The sequence below is a fragment of the Perissodus microlepis genome, chromosome 10 (genome assembly GCF_051167445.1).
Source record: "Perissodus microlepis isolate ML-2025 ecotype Zambia chromosome 10, ASM5116744v1, whole genome shotgun sequence".
Lineage (NCBI taxonomy): Eukaryota > Metazoa > Chordata > Actinopteri > Cichliformes > Cichlidae > Perissodus > Perissodus microlepis.
The window spans coordinates 4,775,232-4,789,443 of record NC_140470.1 but is presented as its reverse complement, the minus strand read 5'-3'; the positions used below and the strand labels follow the sequence as shown (position 1 = coordinate 4,789,443).

General features: G+C 38.9%; 1 protein-coding gene across 4 annotated transcripts in view; it reads right to left on the bottom strand.

Moving 5' to 3' along the window:
* robo3 (roundabout, axon guidance receptor, homolog 3 (Drosophila)) overlaps positions 1-14,212 on the bottom strand; it is a 156,268-nt gene that overhangs the window by 22,122 nt on the left and 119,934 nt on the right. For all 4 annotated transcript variants that reach the window (XM_084941569.1, XM_084941566.1, XM_084941567.1 and 1 more), the window contains exons 7-9: positions 12,889-13,013; positions 10,305-10,476; positions 5,710-5,915 (exon numbers count right to left, since the gene is read on the bottom strand). In XM_084941569.1, coding sequence (XP_084797695.1) covers positions 5,710-5,915; positions 10,305-10,476; positions 12,889-13,013 — 503 coding nt within the window. The remainder of the gene's footprint in view (positions 1-5,709; positions 5,916-10,304; positions 10,477-12,888; positions 13,014-14,212) is intronic.

Genomic DNA, 14,212 nt, shown 5'->3' with positions numbered 1-14,212 from the left:
CATAACACCAACACATTCATATGTCATGAGATTCTTGGAAGAACGCTCATGTCGGAATGTTGTGATTCTTTTAATGACATCTACTTCTGACAGCAGCACAGAGTCACTGGTGTGCTGATTGATGGAACAACTCACAGATGAAGTTTAAAGGCACATGGGCCACATGGTAATTCAGATAGAGTTCATTAGTATTGTTTAGACCTATAGTGACATCCTACAAGATTTATCATCTACAGTTCAGTACCTTAAAAAAATCACATTTCTGCTAAGACACTTGAAATAATATTTACAATGTGTTTATCTTGTTCTGCTTTTATTCGTCATCACAGTATATTAAAAATCTGTTTCTCCCAGGAATCACTTACACATGACAATCTCCATTCTGATTAGGCTACCTCAACATAACATCTGTTTTAATTAACTTCTACTTCAGAGATGTTGTCAAATGCAGTTATTTTATTTTCCTCCATAAATGATAGAATCTCAGTGGACCTATCTGAAGTCAAAGCTAAAGTCAAGCTGGTGGCTTTTATGTTTCTCATCTAAGGAGGAGAGTTAAAGCAAAGGATCAAAGGACAGAATTTTAATGACCAGCTAGAGGTCTAGAAATGTCTGAGGCACCAGTCTTTCTACTCAACAGCTACTTAGCATTCTGGACAGGCTGTGAGCAGATGTAATTAAGAAGTGTGTGATAAATGTGCCTGTGTGTACGAGTGTGTGTATAGCTGAATACTATTAAGTTTTTGGAAAAGCAAGCCAAAAGCTAGGTGGGCTGTGAAATTACTTACAAGAAGGAGCTGCTAGGGGGTCTTTCACTGTGACACTAAAGGTAGCAGCAGTTTGCAAGAGCAGTGCCTCTAAACATGCTTTTTAATTACTTAAACTTCTTAAACTAAAAATCCCTTCAGGTTGACCACTTATTCATTTCATTCATTCTGTTAAAAATCATCTCATGTTCAGTGTTAGTGTTAAACAGTGCTAAAACATCAAGAAAGGGGTGGGAACATTTACTGTGTGTGAGCCATAACATACTGAGATGTGTACTTAAGTAAACGGAGCATCCACCACTTGGCTAATCAAATAGCATACATGCTGGTAAATAACACAAAGTCCTTCTAGATCAGAGGAATCTACATCACCAGGTGTATTAAATTTCCTATTAGCTCTGACACCAGGATAGGTCTGTAGCACACTACTGATGTGAAGTGATTGGTGTAAGTAATAATATACTTTTGCAGCACTAGCAACTATTAAACCTATATTAAAAAAAAAGCATAAAAGCATGTTTCTCCGACTCTGTTTTCATCATAAAACCTAAGACACAGAGCAAACACACAGCTCCAAAAATGACATGACACCTTTGTCTTATTGATGTTGTTGTAGTTGTTACTGTGCCAAATTCCAGCTGGCTATTAGGTCATGTTAGCGCTCCTATTGGTGAAGAAAGAGTGCTTATAATGTCAGGGCTTCTTGGGCTGCAACCTCAGAAGGCAACTACCCTCTGCTCCCTTGAACTCCTTGGCGATTGTTACTGTATTGATGGGAAAGAGGTAATACGTGCTTTTATGTGAGAAAATATGTCAAACAAACTATTTGCATTAACACAGATTTAAAACTCCATGTGTCACAGCTCAGTTTGCAATAAATGATGAAGACAAAAGACTGTGGTTAATATAAGTTACGCCTACGAGGCCTCCTGGCTCTATACATAATTATTTCCAGCTCTGTGTGTGTGTGTGTGGTTGCAGTTAGTTTTTCAGCTGCTTGCTGTGAGATGTTTCAGTAGTTCATCAATTTACATGGCAATTGATAAATCCACTGCAAACACAATCAGCCTTCCCTTACTCACTTATTCTGCCACATCAGCCCATTTTACTTGCAATGAAAACCTTTCACATTATGCAGAAGATGTGGACAGCAGAACCTCTCACACCTAATGCCTCGCTGATCACTGTGCACACGCTCAGTCCCTCTCCCCTCCTGCTCAGGGTGACTCATCTCTCCTCTTTCTAGAGGCCCTGACCTTGAGTTGACCTGTAGGCTGGCTGGTGCGTCTGTCTGAGGGGAAAAAGGGGGCCCCCAGATGGTAGCATTTGATCGGTGGATAGGGACTCTGCACAGAGGGTGGGTGGGGTAAATAGCTGGGACACCTGACTATTAATCAAGGCTGGCAGCTTTGGGCAAGCGCGCAAAACACATTTCTAAAAAATGTATGAGGCAAGAGGAGAGCAGAAGGGAGGAGCGCCAATCCTAAAGAAGACACATGTCAATGTTTATTTTTTATGCTTTAAATAGCACATATTTGATCTTTGAGAAATTTTTTAATACAATTTGCAGAAATAATCTGTCAGGCCTACAGAGCAATGTGAACATTGGTGCCTTTTTCATTTACCCTCCACCTGCACCCCATCCCAAAAGCACCAGCATGAACATCCTGCACATCAGCAGCCAGAAGGGTGATAATGATGTCAGAGCCTATTTTTGGGTGTGTGCAGAAGGAAAATCTGATTATCAACTATAACGCGTGTATGCCGGGATTTAATGTCAACATAGGAATTTGATTTCCTGCTTTAATCTGATTACTCCCAGAAATCTGTTTAGCTGTGTCCATGTAGTCCTTCTCACACTCCCCAGGCTTTGTTGGCCTTCACCTGTTTCGCTTCCTTATTTACCTAACATTAGTAGCCCCTATAACGTACCCCACGGCCTGCTACAATTTAGCAGCGCCATACACACACACATATACACGTCCCGTCTGGCCTGGGAGTCTTGGCACCAAAGTGACGGACAACGATAGAGTGTGTCTGGCAGAGATCCCAGGATAATGGCATCTCCTCATTGCCAGGGTACAAGGAACAAACAGACCATCTGTCCTACTCCAGGGGCACAGATGAAATTGACTTATTTATACTGAGTTAAATGTCTGATTTCATTGTTTGTCCATTTTAAAGGTTATGCTTATTTTGGTATTTTAACATGTTTAGACTTTAGAGCTAATTCATAGAAGAGCTTGCTTAACATGAGCATTATGAATCTTTTAAACTACCCCAGGTTTAACAATTGTCAGTGTAGATGGCAACAAAAAAAAATCAATCACTGAAAAAGCATTGTAAACATTTGCCTTTACTCATTTTAATATATATTATTAAGAAAAAGAAAATCTGTTTCTTAGCAACTTCTTTTCATTGCTTTGACACATTGTCCACAGCCAATCCTTGTATAATAAAAAATATCACCAACAACAAAGCAGTTTAGTCCCATTATCTAAAACATCTTGATGTATGCTCAATCATCCAGGTAAGTAAATCCCCAAAGTTTGATTCTCTTCATCTGGACGTAGCGTTTTCAGTGGGAGAAGTGGGAGAGTTTTCTCACTCATCCAGGTGACTTCTATGGTCATGAGAATTTGCATATTAATGATGAAGGAAATGACCTCCCAGCCCATTGTTCCTTCAGTGGGCTGGTTTCAGTCATTATGCAAATGTAGTGTTTATAAGGTTGGAGAAACCTGCAGTCAGCTGAGACTGAAGAAGTCACTTGGATGAGTGATGGAACATTTCTCCCACTGAAAACGCTACGTCCAGATGAAGAGAATCAAACTTTGGGGATTATCTAAAAGACTTTATTTGAATTGAATCTCTTATAGTCCTATGCCATGTTGATGTTTAACCACAGTGTGTGTCGCTTGTTTAGCCTACATGAGAAGACTTATAGCTGAGTCCCCTGAGATATATAGTGGCAGGTGCTGCACCACCCAGAGCTGATATGTCCCCTGTTCTGTTTTTCATCATCATCATCATCATCATCAGTAACAGGTTCCTTTCAAAACGACTGCATTTCATTTATGGGACATTTAATGGAACTGGACTATGTTGATAAAATGTGTTGACATTTGTGGCAATGAATGAAATATCTTTATAGCTGATGGATTATCAATGTAGCACTGAAACTATGATGTAACAAATAGCATTACTTCCTGTCACAATGGCATCTTTTAAACACATTATTAGGCAGCATGTAAATAGAACAGAATGAAAAGTTATTGGGTTTTTCTGAGACACTGAGAGGGAGTGTGGCTCAAAGCATGTCAAAAACTCTTGTCGGTGGTTCCAGTGTGGGTGTGGGTGGGCACCTACTGAATCCCATCTCCCAACGTATGTGATCTGAATGATCTGCTACTAAAATTTTAGTGTCCAATACAAAACGTGCTTTTTTAAAATCCAAACTTCAATGTCAAAATAATTATTTTGTCTTTGTATTTGTTGCCGAAATGTCAAGATATCTACTTTCATAAGCAAAAATCCTGGATTACTTAACCATTACTGGGTTAAACATTTACCCAGACCTTTAGTTCGTTACCAAAGACCTATAAAACATATTATATATCAGATCTACATCCTGTTTAGTGACAGCTAGGTTAAATATTCACATGCTGTCATGCTAACATAATCAAAATGAAACAACTTTCTTTTCAATGCACTTTATCGACTCTACAGGTAAATTCTCTACAAATTAATATTATAAGATGACAAGCCTGTGTACTAAATGATAGGATGTTAGTTCAAAGCAGGAGAGCTGCTTGGATGACTGTATTTTGGGATTTTTTCTACCATCATTACAGCTCAAACCACTTGCCTGTACAGCAACACAGACGATGGATATCGACATGACTCTGGGTCTTGATTCCTTGTGTTAGTGATGGACTCCACGAAAAAATGTATGACATCACTGACAAGGCATCTTCTTAAGTGTATGGAACAACATTTCAAAATGAATAATTTTTATGTGTAATTCTGTGATCTTGTTCCCGCAGTCTTAGGCCATAAATACCATTGGTTTTGATGTTCCAGATCAAAATGAATTGAAGTCTGATGAGAACTTCAACATGCTGTCTGACAGCTTCAAATGAGTTCCAAAGGCTGAGCACTTCCAAGATGGTGCTCTCAGCTGTCAAGACATTGCCTTTTATTCCACCATGACACAAATGCATCTTAAAATGTACTTTAGGCCTCTGAGTCTCAGCTATTTCTGCTTCTATCCTCTCCCTCACCCCTGTTTCTCAGTTTCTAGCCCTCTCTTTTATTCATCCAGTCCTCACTTGTACTGATGCATTGAGGATTTAATTACAAGTCTCAGCGATCGTTAATCATTGAGAACCCACAATCAATTAATGCGCACGCCTTCTCGAGTCTCTTCGAGGCTGCGGTGACCTCAGGTGCTGCTTCGTACCCAGGAGGGAATTCTGGGCAGAATAGATTTCATTAGCATGGAGTAAGACGGCGCTAACGACCGCTAATGGCCTCACACGCTCATTGTCATGTTGATCACACCTCAATGTTCCCCACCTCTCCTCCGCTCATAAAAACTCATCGTCTGAGTCAACCGTAAAATTGTCCTCTGTTTAAATGCTTCATACTTTCCTGGAATTAAAGCTGTTGTTTTATCTCTTGGATTAGGTTTATCTTCTGTAAACTACATCATGTTTGATGTGCTAATACTGATACATGCAGACAGTGGATACATTTTAATGAGTGTGGTGGGATTAGAGGGACTATAAAATACACACTGCTGAATGTCATCATAGAAAAGCCGCGAGTTTAAAAAGCAAAAGGCTTCGTTAACATGGGATTGGAAAAAAATGAAATGCACTATATTTGCATTGTTATTAAACAGCAAATGAATGTAAGAGTATGAGTCTTATTCCAGTACCTGGAGGTTGGTGATCTGAAAAGTTCCATTTTCCATCAAGCTGATTCGACCATCATTTCCCAGGATCCTTTGGCCATCTTTTTCCCATTGTATGCTGGGCATGGGGTTGCCCATGATGTGACAGTGTAACTGAGCCATGGATCCAGGAGCTAATGTGTGATTGGCTGGTCCTTGGCGGATGATGGGAGGGACCCGGTCTGAAGGTGCTGTAGGAACATAGAACATTCACATGAGGATGGGATTTGAACCAAAGGTGATTACTTCACTGTACTGAAGCGTATGCACCACTACACTTTATCGAGCATAAATGCAAATGATCAAAAGCCTAGAAAGTATTCGAAAGGACGCAAACATCTAAATCATTTTATATGTAATGACACCTAAGATTTTGCTCCCTGGGTAAAATGCTCAATTTAACAGAAGAAAAAGTATTTTTATAGGTCTGTAAAAATAATTTCAGAGGGATTTTTTAAAAGTTAAACACTTGATTTCAAATTGCGGACACAATTGCTTGACTGACAGGTGAAAGCTTATAAAGCCAGCTAGAACTTAACCTCTTGACCATGTTTGTGGTATTGGTGCCTTCAATTTCACAATTTCCCCTGGTTTTTCTGTGTGATACTTAATATAACCAATAATTAGCGGGTATTTCATCAGGCCAATAGTCTATCAATCCAGTTTATTAATTTATTAACCTAGCTTCACTTCTTGCACCAAAAAACACAATATTATAGCAGTTGAAACTTCAGAAAACAAACTTCACAAACTGTCCCACTGCCTACCATCACGTAAGTAGCAGAAAGTTTATTGTCATTATTCAAAGGATCTTTGTGATCTATCATTGTCTGTCTCTGTGTTCTGCAGAAAGTAGAAATCTACAGAGAGTCATGTCTAAGACAATGAGACGGACATATAAGTTTGTTTCAGTGTTCAATAAAACTACTATAATTACTGGTGTTGCAAGCTCGTTATACTTTTACGTGTAGAGGATCTGTGAAAGAACAATCTTTTGACGGATCCTTTCAAAAAGTAAAAATTACTATTCTCAGATGTCCAAATAATTTTGATGCGTTGCCAGACTCGTCCAACAACACACCAAATCAACAAACAACAAATATTACAGAGATTTCAAACAGTATTATTATTATTTACTTATCAAGAGGTTACTATGACGACATTATTAGTAAATGTTGAGTTTTGGGTCTAGAGTCTTTGTTAGATTTGTGGCAATTCAACAAGAAAAAGTTTCCAGAACCACACACAGTACTGCAGTTTAGTAGTAAACTAAGGTGAATCCACACTTTTCATTGGCTTCATCGTCATCACCATTGACACAAGAGATTGGTATAGATCTTCTAAGCAGCAAGACAAACAAACACAACCATTGAAATTTCCAAAGATGCCATTACATTAAAAATAAAAATTAGATCTAATTTTGCTTTAGATAGCTTAAATCTTTTACTTAAAATTTTTGCAAGTAATCTGATGTGACATTATATGGAGTTTTTCATCAGAAAGAATCAGAAAGACTTTATTTATCCCCAAGAAGCAATTAAGGCACTGTGAGAATGGTGAAGCAGTTGTTTGCACTATCACCTGACAACATGAGAGTTCCTGGTTTTAGCCTGGCTGGGGGATTTCTATGCAGAGTCTGTGTGTTCCGATCCGGTCATTTGACCCAGCACTTTGAGTTTTATTCTATTTTGATGTTCATCAGCTTATCTAAGTTCATTTCTATTTTGCTCGATGTTGCCCTGCCATACTTCATTGTTTATTAGATTCTCCCTGTGTCTTCACCCCTGTGTTTAAGTCTCCCTCGCCCTTCATGTGTTTAAGTCTCCCTCGCCCTTCATGTGTTTCATGTCTGCGTGTCCTATGTTGTCAAGCTCGTAATGGCATGTCTGCATCTCATTATGCTTCCTGTTTTATTCTGAAGAGGGCTGGTGTTCCAAGTTCATTGTGTCTGGTTTCACTTCCCCTGTAGAGTCATTATATTTATTCTAATCAGCTGTTTCCCCATGTGTTTCCACTTCCCCTGATCACCTCCTGTGTGCATTTAATCTGTGTGTTTTCATTCATTCCTTGTCTGTTGGTCTGTTGAGTTCATGTCATGTTTCCAGGTTTTCATCATGTTCAGGGTTTTATGTTCTTGGTCTCTTGTGTTTAGCATTTAGTTTCTCACAGTTTAGCTCTAATTAGTTTTGCCTTAGTGTTAATCTGCCTTTTGTTTTGTACCTTTTTCCCAGCCACAAATAAACGGATCGCCCTTTGTTAAATTATAGATTTGCTCCAAATGTCTGCATTTAGGTCCTCCTCCTCTCTCCACACAGTCTGCCAGTGCAAACTGTGACACCCTATGCCAACATGATTTCTCTGATCTGATAACCTGATAAGCTTTTTGAAAACAGAAAAAGTTTAGAATAGTGAATATGCAGGACATTGTCACAGGCTAACACAGAATTATGATTCTCAATAATGGACAATGCATGTTGTCTCTTATTTGATATGAATTCTTTCAAAATAAATGTAACATCAAATATTGTCATTTAAAGGTGACCTTCGACCAGAAGAAAATGCCTCATCAACAGGGTTTGTCTTTGTTTATATTACAGTGCCAGCTGTAGGTGATATTTCCCTCTAAGTGAGGTCTACTTTGGTTTCTGAAAGCAGTTATAATGAAACCAAAGTCACAGAGAAAAACACACTAAAGTCAAGCGTGTGTAATCTCGGGGTTACAGATGTTCATACTGACCCATGAAACCACATTTTCTCTCATGTGGAATGTAAAGTATCACTATAAGAGAACATTTACTGCCAAAGGCTCTCAGGTTACCTTTCTCTGCTGCTGCTCCACTTCAACATGCAAATCAATGGCACAGATTTGTCTCAGGCAGGAATGTGTGGCTAGAGTGACCTCCTGTCAGTCATGGACCGCTGCATTGCACCGAGTAGTGGCTGAATGAATTTTTATATTGGATTTTAAATGTCTTTAGGTAACCATGCAACGTAAGATATTTTCAATAACTTTAAACCAGTTAAAGTATAGATATTATTTAAAGAATATTTAATTGCATAATTTATCTGTTAAATATTTCATGAGTTGGTTTGTTAAAGACAAAATACTGACAAGCATGTACTTTATATCTCCATCTCATCCAGCAATGAAAGCTAAAAAGTCATTAGATTAGGTTAGATTAGATTATTAGACTCATCCTGTGCTTCTACTATTGTTATCCAGACTACACTCATGGTATGTTTTCCCCAGCTGCGTCCACTCCCCCTGACTGGCCTCAGTGTGCGTATAAATAGTCCTGTCTCATTTTGCATAATCTCTCTCTCTTGCTTTCTCAGTTATTCTTGGGGCGTCTGGACTTGTTTGGTTTCCTTTGTGAATTTTGTCCTCGGCATCTGACCTTAACAAAAATATATATATAAAAATATTCAGTCAGCCTTGGGAGTTTGCATGTGGGTCTGTCACCTGCAAATTATCACACTGCCTCATTACATCTGTGTTGCAGCCATAGACGGTGATCTCAGAGAAAGTCATAGTCATATATGGGTGTGCTCCACAGCTGCACGGCTGTAGGCTCAAGCTCAAATGTAAACAGAATGGCACACGTGTTGCCAACTAGCAACTGAGTTATGATCAGTTTAGATAAGCCAAGTAAATTCCTGCACATTTATAAATAGAAGTGGAACAAGTTGAACACAAACCCACAACATGATACCCCAAAATAGAACCTTACTATTTACCACTGGCCCACAGTCACGTTGTATACCCTCATTTGTATTCTGAGCCGTCGAAAGCTCTGATATCATCAGCTAACTGAAGCTAAACTGAAAATGTGAACACACCCAACATAGGAGTTAGTCTAGATGGAGCTGAACAAAATCCCTGTTTACTGCCACACTGGAAAGGATGCAGCGAGGAGAGCATATGTTGCAGCAAGGTTATTTGCATAGAACTATCATCATATGTCCCTTTTGATTACATCAGATAGGGCTCCTGCTGTTTGTTTATTTGGGAAAAAAGGATGTTTAATTTAAGTTGGATGACAGCTTTTTCGTACTTCTACTGGTGCACATGTGGGGCATGGTCGTGAAGAATGATTAATCAAATCGGAATCTGAAAACAATGTAACAAGACAACGTCAAATATGACACATTGTTAACTTCAGCACTTTTTTTTCCTCAGAGTTCTTAAAGTATTGGGTTAAACTGGATGCACAAGTGTCAGTGATATGTGCACAGTTACCATATGTCAATTTCTGCTGCTCTTTTGTTCAGTCGTGTCCTCTCACAGCTACATTTTCTTGGAAAGCATATAGGTTTTCTAATTATATTACTTTGTAGGACAGTGATTGTTATGATGTCAAGATGTCATTTTAACTGAACTTAGATCTTGAGTCCATGTATAAATGCCCGAAGCCAAGAAAAACACTGATTTTGAACAGAAAATGGAGACTGAATCAATATGAAAGGAATGAGATAGTCTAGTGTTTCTCCATATATAATTTAGCTGTCGTTTTAATGTTATCACCATTAAGTTTAATTTGTTTATACTGTGAGCTATGATCTCATATTTCTATACTCACCACTTTCTACCTCGAGCAGGGCTTTGGTCAGGATGCTTCCAGCCACGCTGATGGCCTGGCAGATGTAATAGCCAGAGTCTTCAACTTGGACATCATTGATGGTCAGCTCACCACTCAGTGACACTGTGAATCGTCCTGACTGTGATGGCTCCTGGACAGGGAACAGCAAGATCTGGAGAAGAAAACGACCACAGGAGTCGTTTTATTATTTTACGTGGGCTGAAACAGGGCCAACATTAAAATGGCAAGTTGTGAAACTATCAAGCAACCATTCAACAATTTTATGCGAAGTGTCTTAAAGACACAATTTAAATAGGGTCTTTTCCAAGTTGCCTGTTTTGCATGGACACAAAACTGCTTCATCTCATGCATTATGTGCCATTTTTATGATTCGTATGTCAGTGTTAACTGGCTTAACATACGAAGAGTTCTCTGAAAATACTCGAGTACAAGGACTGAAAATGAGTGAAGGACAAGCTGAGAAGTTTGAAAGGTATTCGGAGCCTTGTGCTGGAGCCTCAGGGCGAGAGGCAGGGTTTACCCTGGACAGGTCTAACACAGTCTGTTGCAGGGATAACACATAGAAACAGACAACCATTTGCACTCACATTCATACCCTCATTTACACCTATAGGCAATTTAGAGTTTCCAGTTAACCTTTCCCCACTAAATGCATGTCTTTGGACTGTGGGAGGAAGCCAGAGTGCCCGGAGAGAACCCATGCAAACACAGGGAGAATATGCAAACTCCACACAGAAAGACCCTGGCCTGCTGGTGAACTCAAGACTTTCTTGCTGTGAGACAACAGTTTCTAACCACCATGCTGCTATTTCTGTTTTTTCTACTTTTTTTTATTTCTGCTTTTTTTCTGCTCAGGCAGGTGAAAAAGTCAAGCTCTGCACATTAGCCGATGACTCAAAAATATGATAAAGGGCATAAAAAATCAGAATTCATCTTCTTGTGCAGTAAGGTTGGATGCACACATTTTGAGCTGCCGCCGACAAACAGGGTGGGAAGGGGAAAAACCTCCCATGCTCCCCATTTCTCATGAAAATGCGACAAAACGTTAAGAAAGGTCCGGAGGTCTCAGAACCAAGCCATACTACCAAATAATGAATTTGATAAGTATCAACTATCAAATATGAGATACAATATAATAAGTAATTTTGTTGTCATGTTTGATTAGATTTGGGGGCCAAAAGTACTTCATTAGGTTTAGAAAAAGATTATCCGTAGAGTTCAAATGCATTCTTTTACAAAAAGGACATCTTCCTGTGATCACATGGTATCTTTCTCAGGTGATCAGTTAAAAAAAGTATATATACGCATTGCAATACAAGGTAACCCGTGCTGTGATAGCATATAGAGTGAGAACAGGTTGATTCACAATGAGCCTTAGACACTTAGCCTGTGTTATTATGCAATAATAAATGACAAACACCTCCCTTCATTTCTACTTTTCTTTGTTTAACCCAGTAAAATCTCAGCATTTCACTGAATGCGGGGCCAAAATTTCGAACAAGCTACCCACATTCTTCTTCTCTTCCTTCTCCTCGTCTTCCATACTTTCTCCGCTTTATCTCTCTCCTCCACACTCGTTCTCCCTCTCCCACACATTCTCCAGCCTACCCTGCCACCTCCTGTTTCCCTAATCTGTACCTGGAAGCCAAGCTACAGGCACCCACGCAGTCTCATCAGCCCTTTCAGTGCATTCCAACAGGCTGCAATGCTTATCACAGGGTGACTCTCTCCCACAAACACATACACGTCTCAACACATCTGAAAACGTGCAGGTCTTTGGTAAATAATACACTGTGTGGATGATGGGAAAGTGTGTGTGTGTGTGTGTGTGTGTGTGAGAGAGAAAGAGAGAGAGAGAGGGAGAGAGCGAGAGAGTCACTCTGGCAGTAAACTGCAGCACACAGCGAAGGATGATAAAAGCAGAGACCATGACAAGGAAGGGAAATGTTGGCTCTCTTCAAAGCACATGTAGCAAAGTGGCATGCAAACAAAGTCGGTAATTAAAATCCTATAAAGGCTCATTTAAAGCACATTTTTTGATCTCGTCAGGTGTTCTTTTAAATTTAAAAAAATGTAAAAGTTGCGTGAAGTTATATTGGGATTTACTTTAAATTGGGTAAAATAAATATAAGAAAAAGTAATGTATCTATAGCACATTACAATATGAGAGTTTACTGTTTCCCCCCTTTTACCAGAGCCCTGCTTGTGATGATGCAATTCACCTGTAGGTTTTTCTTTATTTTATGCTGATGTTATTGTGCAGCACATTTTCAGATAGCTTAAAATCAACTTTTTTGAAAGAAAAAGGTTTAAAAAATGCACATAATACTGTTAGCACCAAATCCCTTGGAGTTAAAAATGTAAAAGTAGAGGTCTGTATGTACTTAGTAATTAAAGGCTTTGTGATGTTTGGGGGCCAGTACTGGTACTGAAATGTGGAAAACACCTGATGTTTTGACTTTACATAAACTGTACATAAACAAGCCTATTAAATCTTTATAATAAAGACTCATTAGAGTATGTTTCATAACTACTGTAAACAAAATCATGGAACGTTTCCCACCTGGCTGCCTTCTTTTTGCCAGAAGACGGCTGGCGGAGGGTTTCCTTTGGTGCCACAGAGGAAGGTTACGGTACGACCTGGAGTTGTGATCTGGTCCCGTGGTCGAACCACAATCTGAGGAGGCACTGCAACACATAATTCAGAAAAAAAATGTTGAAATCCAGTCATTATGTGCCATTATTTTATCAATATGTGACTGAAGTACAGACATTGAAAAAATGAATTCATTTATTCATTAATTCACAAAAGTTATTCAAGACATTTAACAAAAGTTTTGCATGAACTACTTAAGAATTACAACAACTTTTACACACAGCCCCCCATTTTCATAAATATCAATTTAAATGTAAATACACCTGAAGGCTATACCTGAAGCCTAGAACCCACTGACTTCACCAAATGTTGTGTTTCCTGTCTTGAGCCTTGAGTGGCCTTTACTGTAGCCACCTGCTTGTTGCTTGTTTGTGCAAAAGCATGCTCTGTTGGGTTGAGATCAGGCGACTGATTTGGCCGTTGAAGAACATCCCATTTCTTTTGAGAAACTCAATTAGCACTATACACTTCAAAATTCATTACATGCATTTCTATCAACAGTCAAATCATCAATAAACACTAACGCCTGATTCCATGACAGCTTTCAAACAGTCAAGGCACAAGAGAATAAAATATTTTAGAGACAGTGACAGTAAACAAAGACAGTAGAGAAATGACATTAAACCTACAATGTCATTTCTCTCGGGGTCTGAGAATCAAAGCAATACTAAAAGATGCAGTTTGATGTCATCATGAAATATGGTGGGCTCATGGGAAGCTTTACCACCACTGAAAATCTACCTGACGTGACTCAGGCAGAAATCATGGTTCTAGCTGAGATAATGCATTAAAGTTTTTTGTTACATTAAAACATTTATTTTCAAATGAATTAATTTTAATCCAAAGAAACAGCTGGACACATTAGCCACATTAGCTCACGTAATATTAACTAAACCTTTGATGCATCAGCTAAACATAGCTACTGTAGCTAACATCATCTGGCAAACACAGTTAACTGGTAAGGCAGCCCTGCTCTGTGTGATTAAACAAATCATAACTTCATAACTTTATGCTTGTGTTGAGCATCAACTCAACGTTATAAGAATACCATACGCACTGCCTTAGTAGTTAGGACTTTATTTAATTGACAGGCGATTAAATGCAATGCATAGTAACACAGAATAAAATGTCGTATTTTTCTTGGATTATTCAGTGGGATTAGGTGACAAATTTAGCCAGATTGAAACGTGCCCTTTTTGTGCTGCCTCTTTTAATTCCTTTATATATGCTA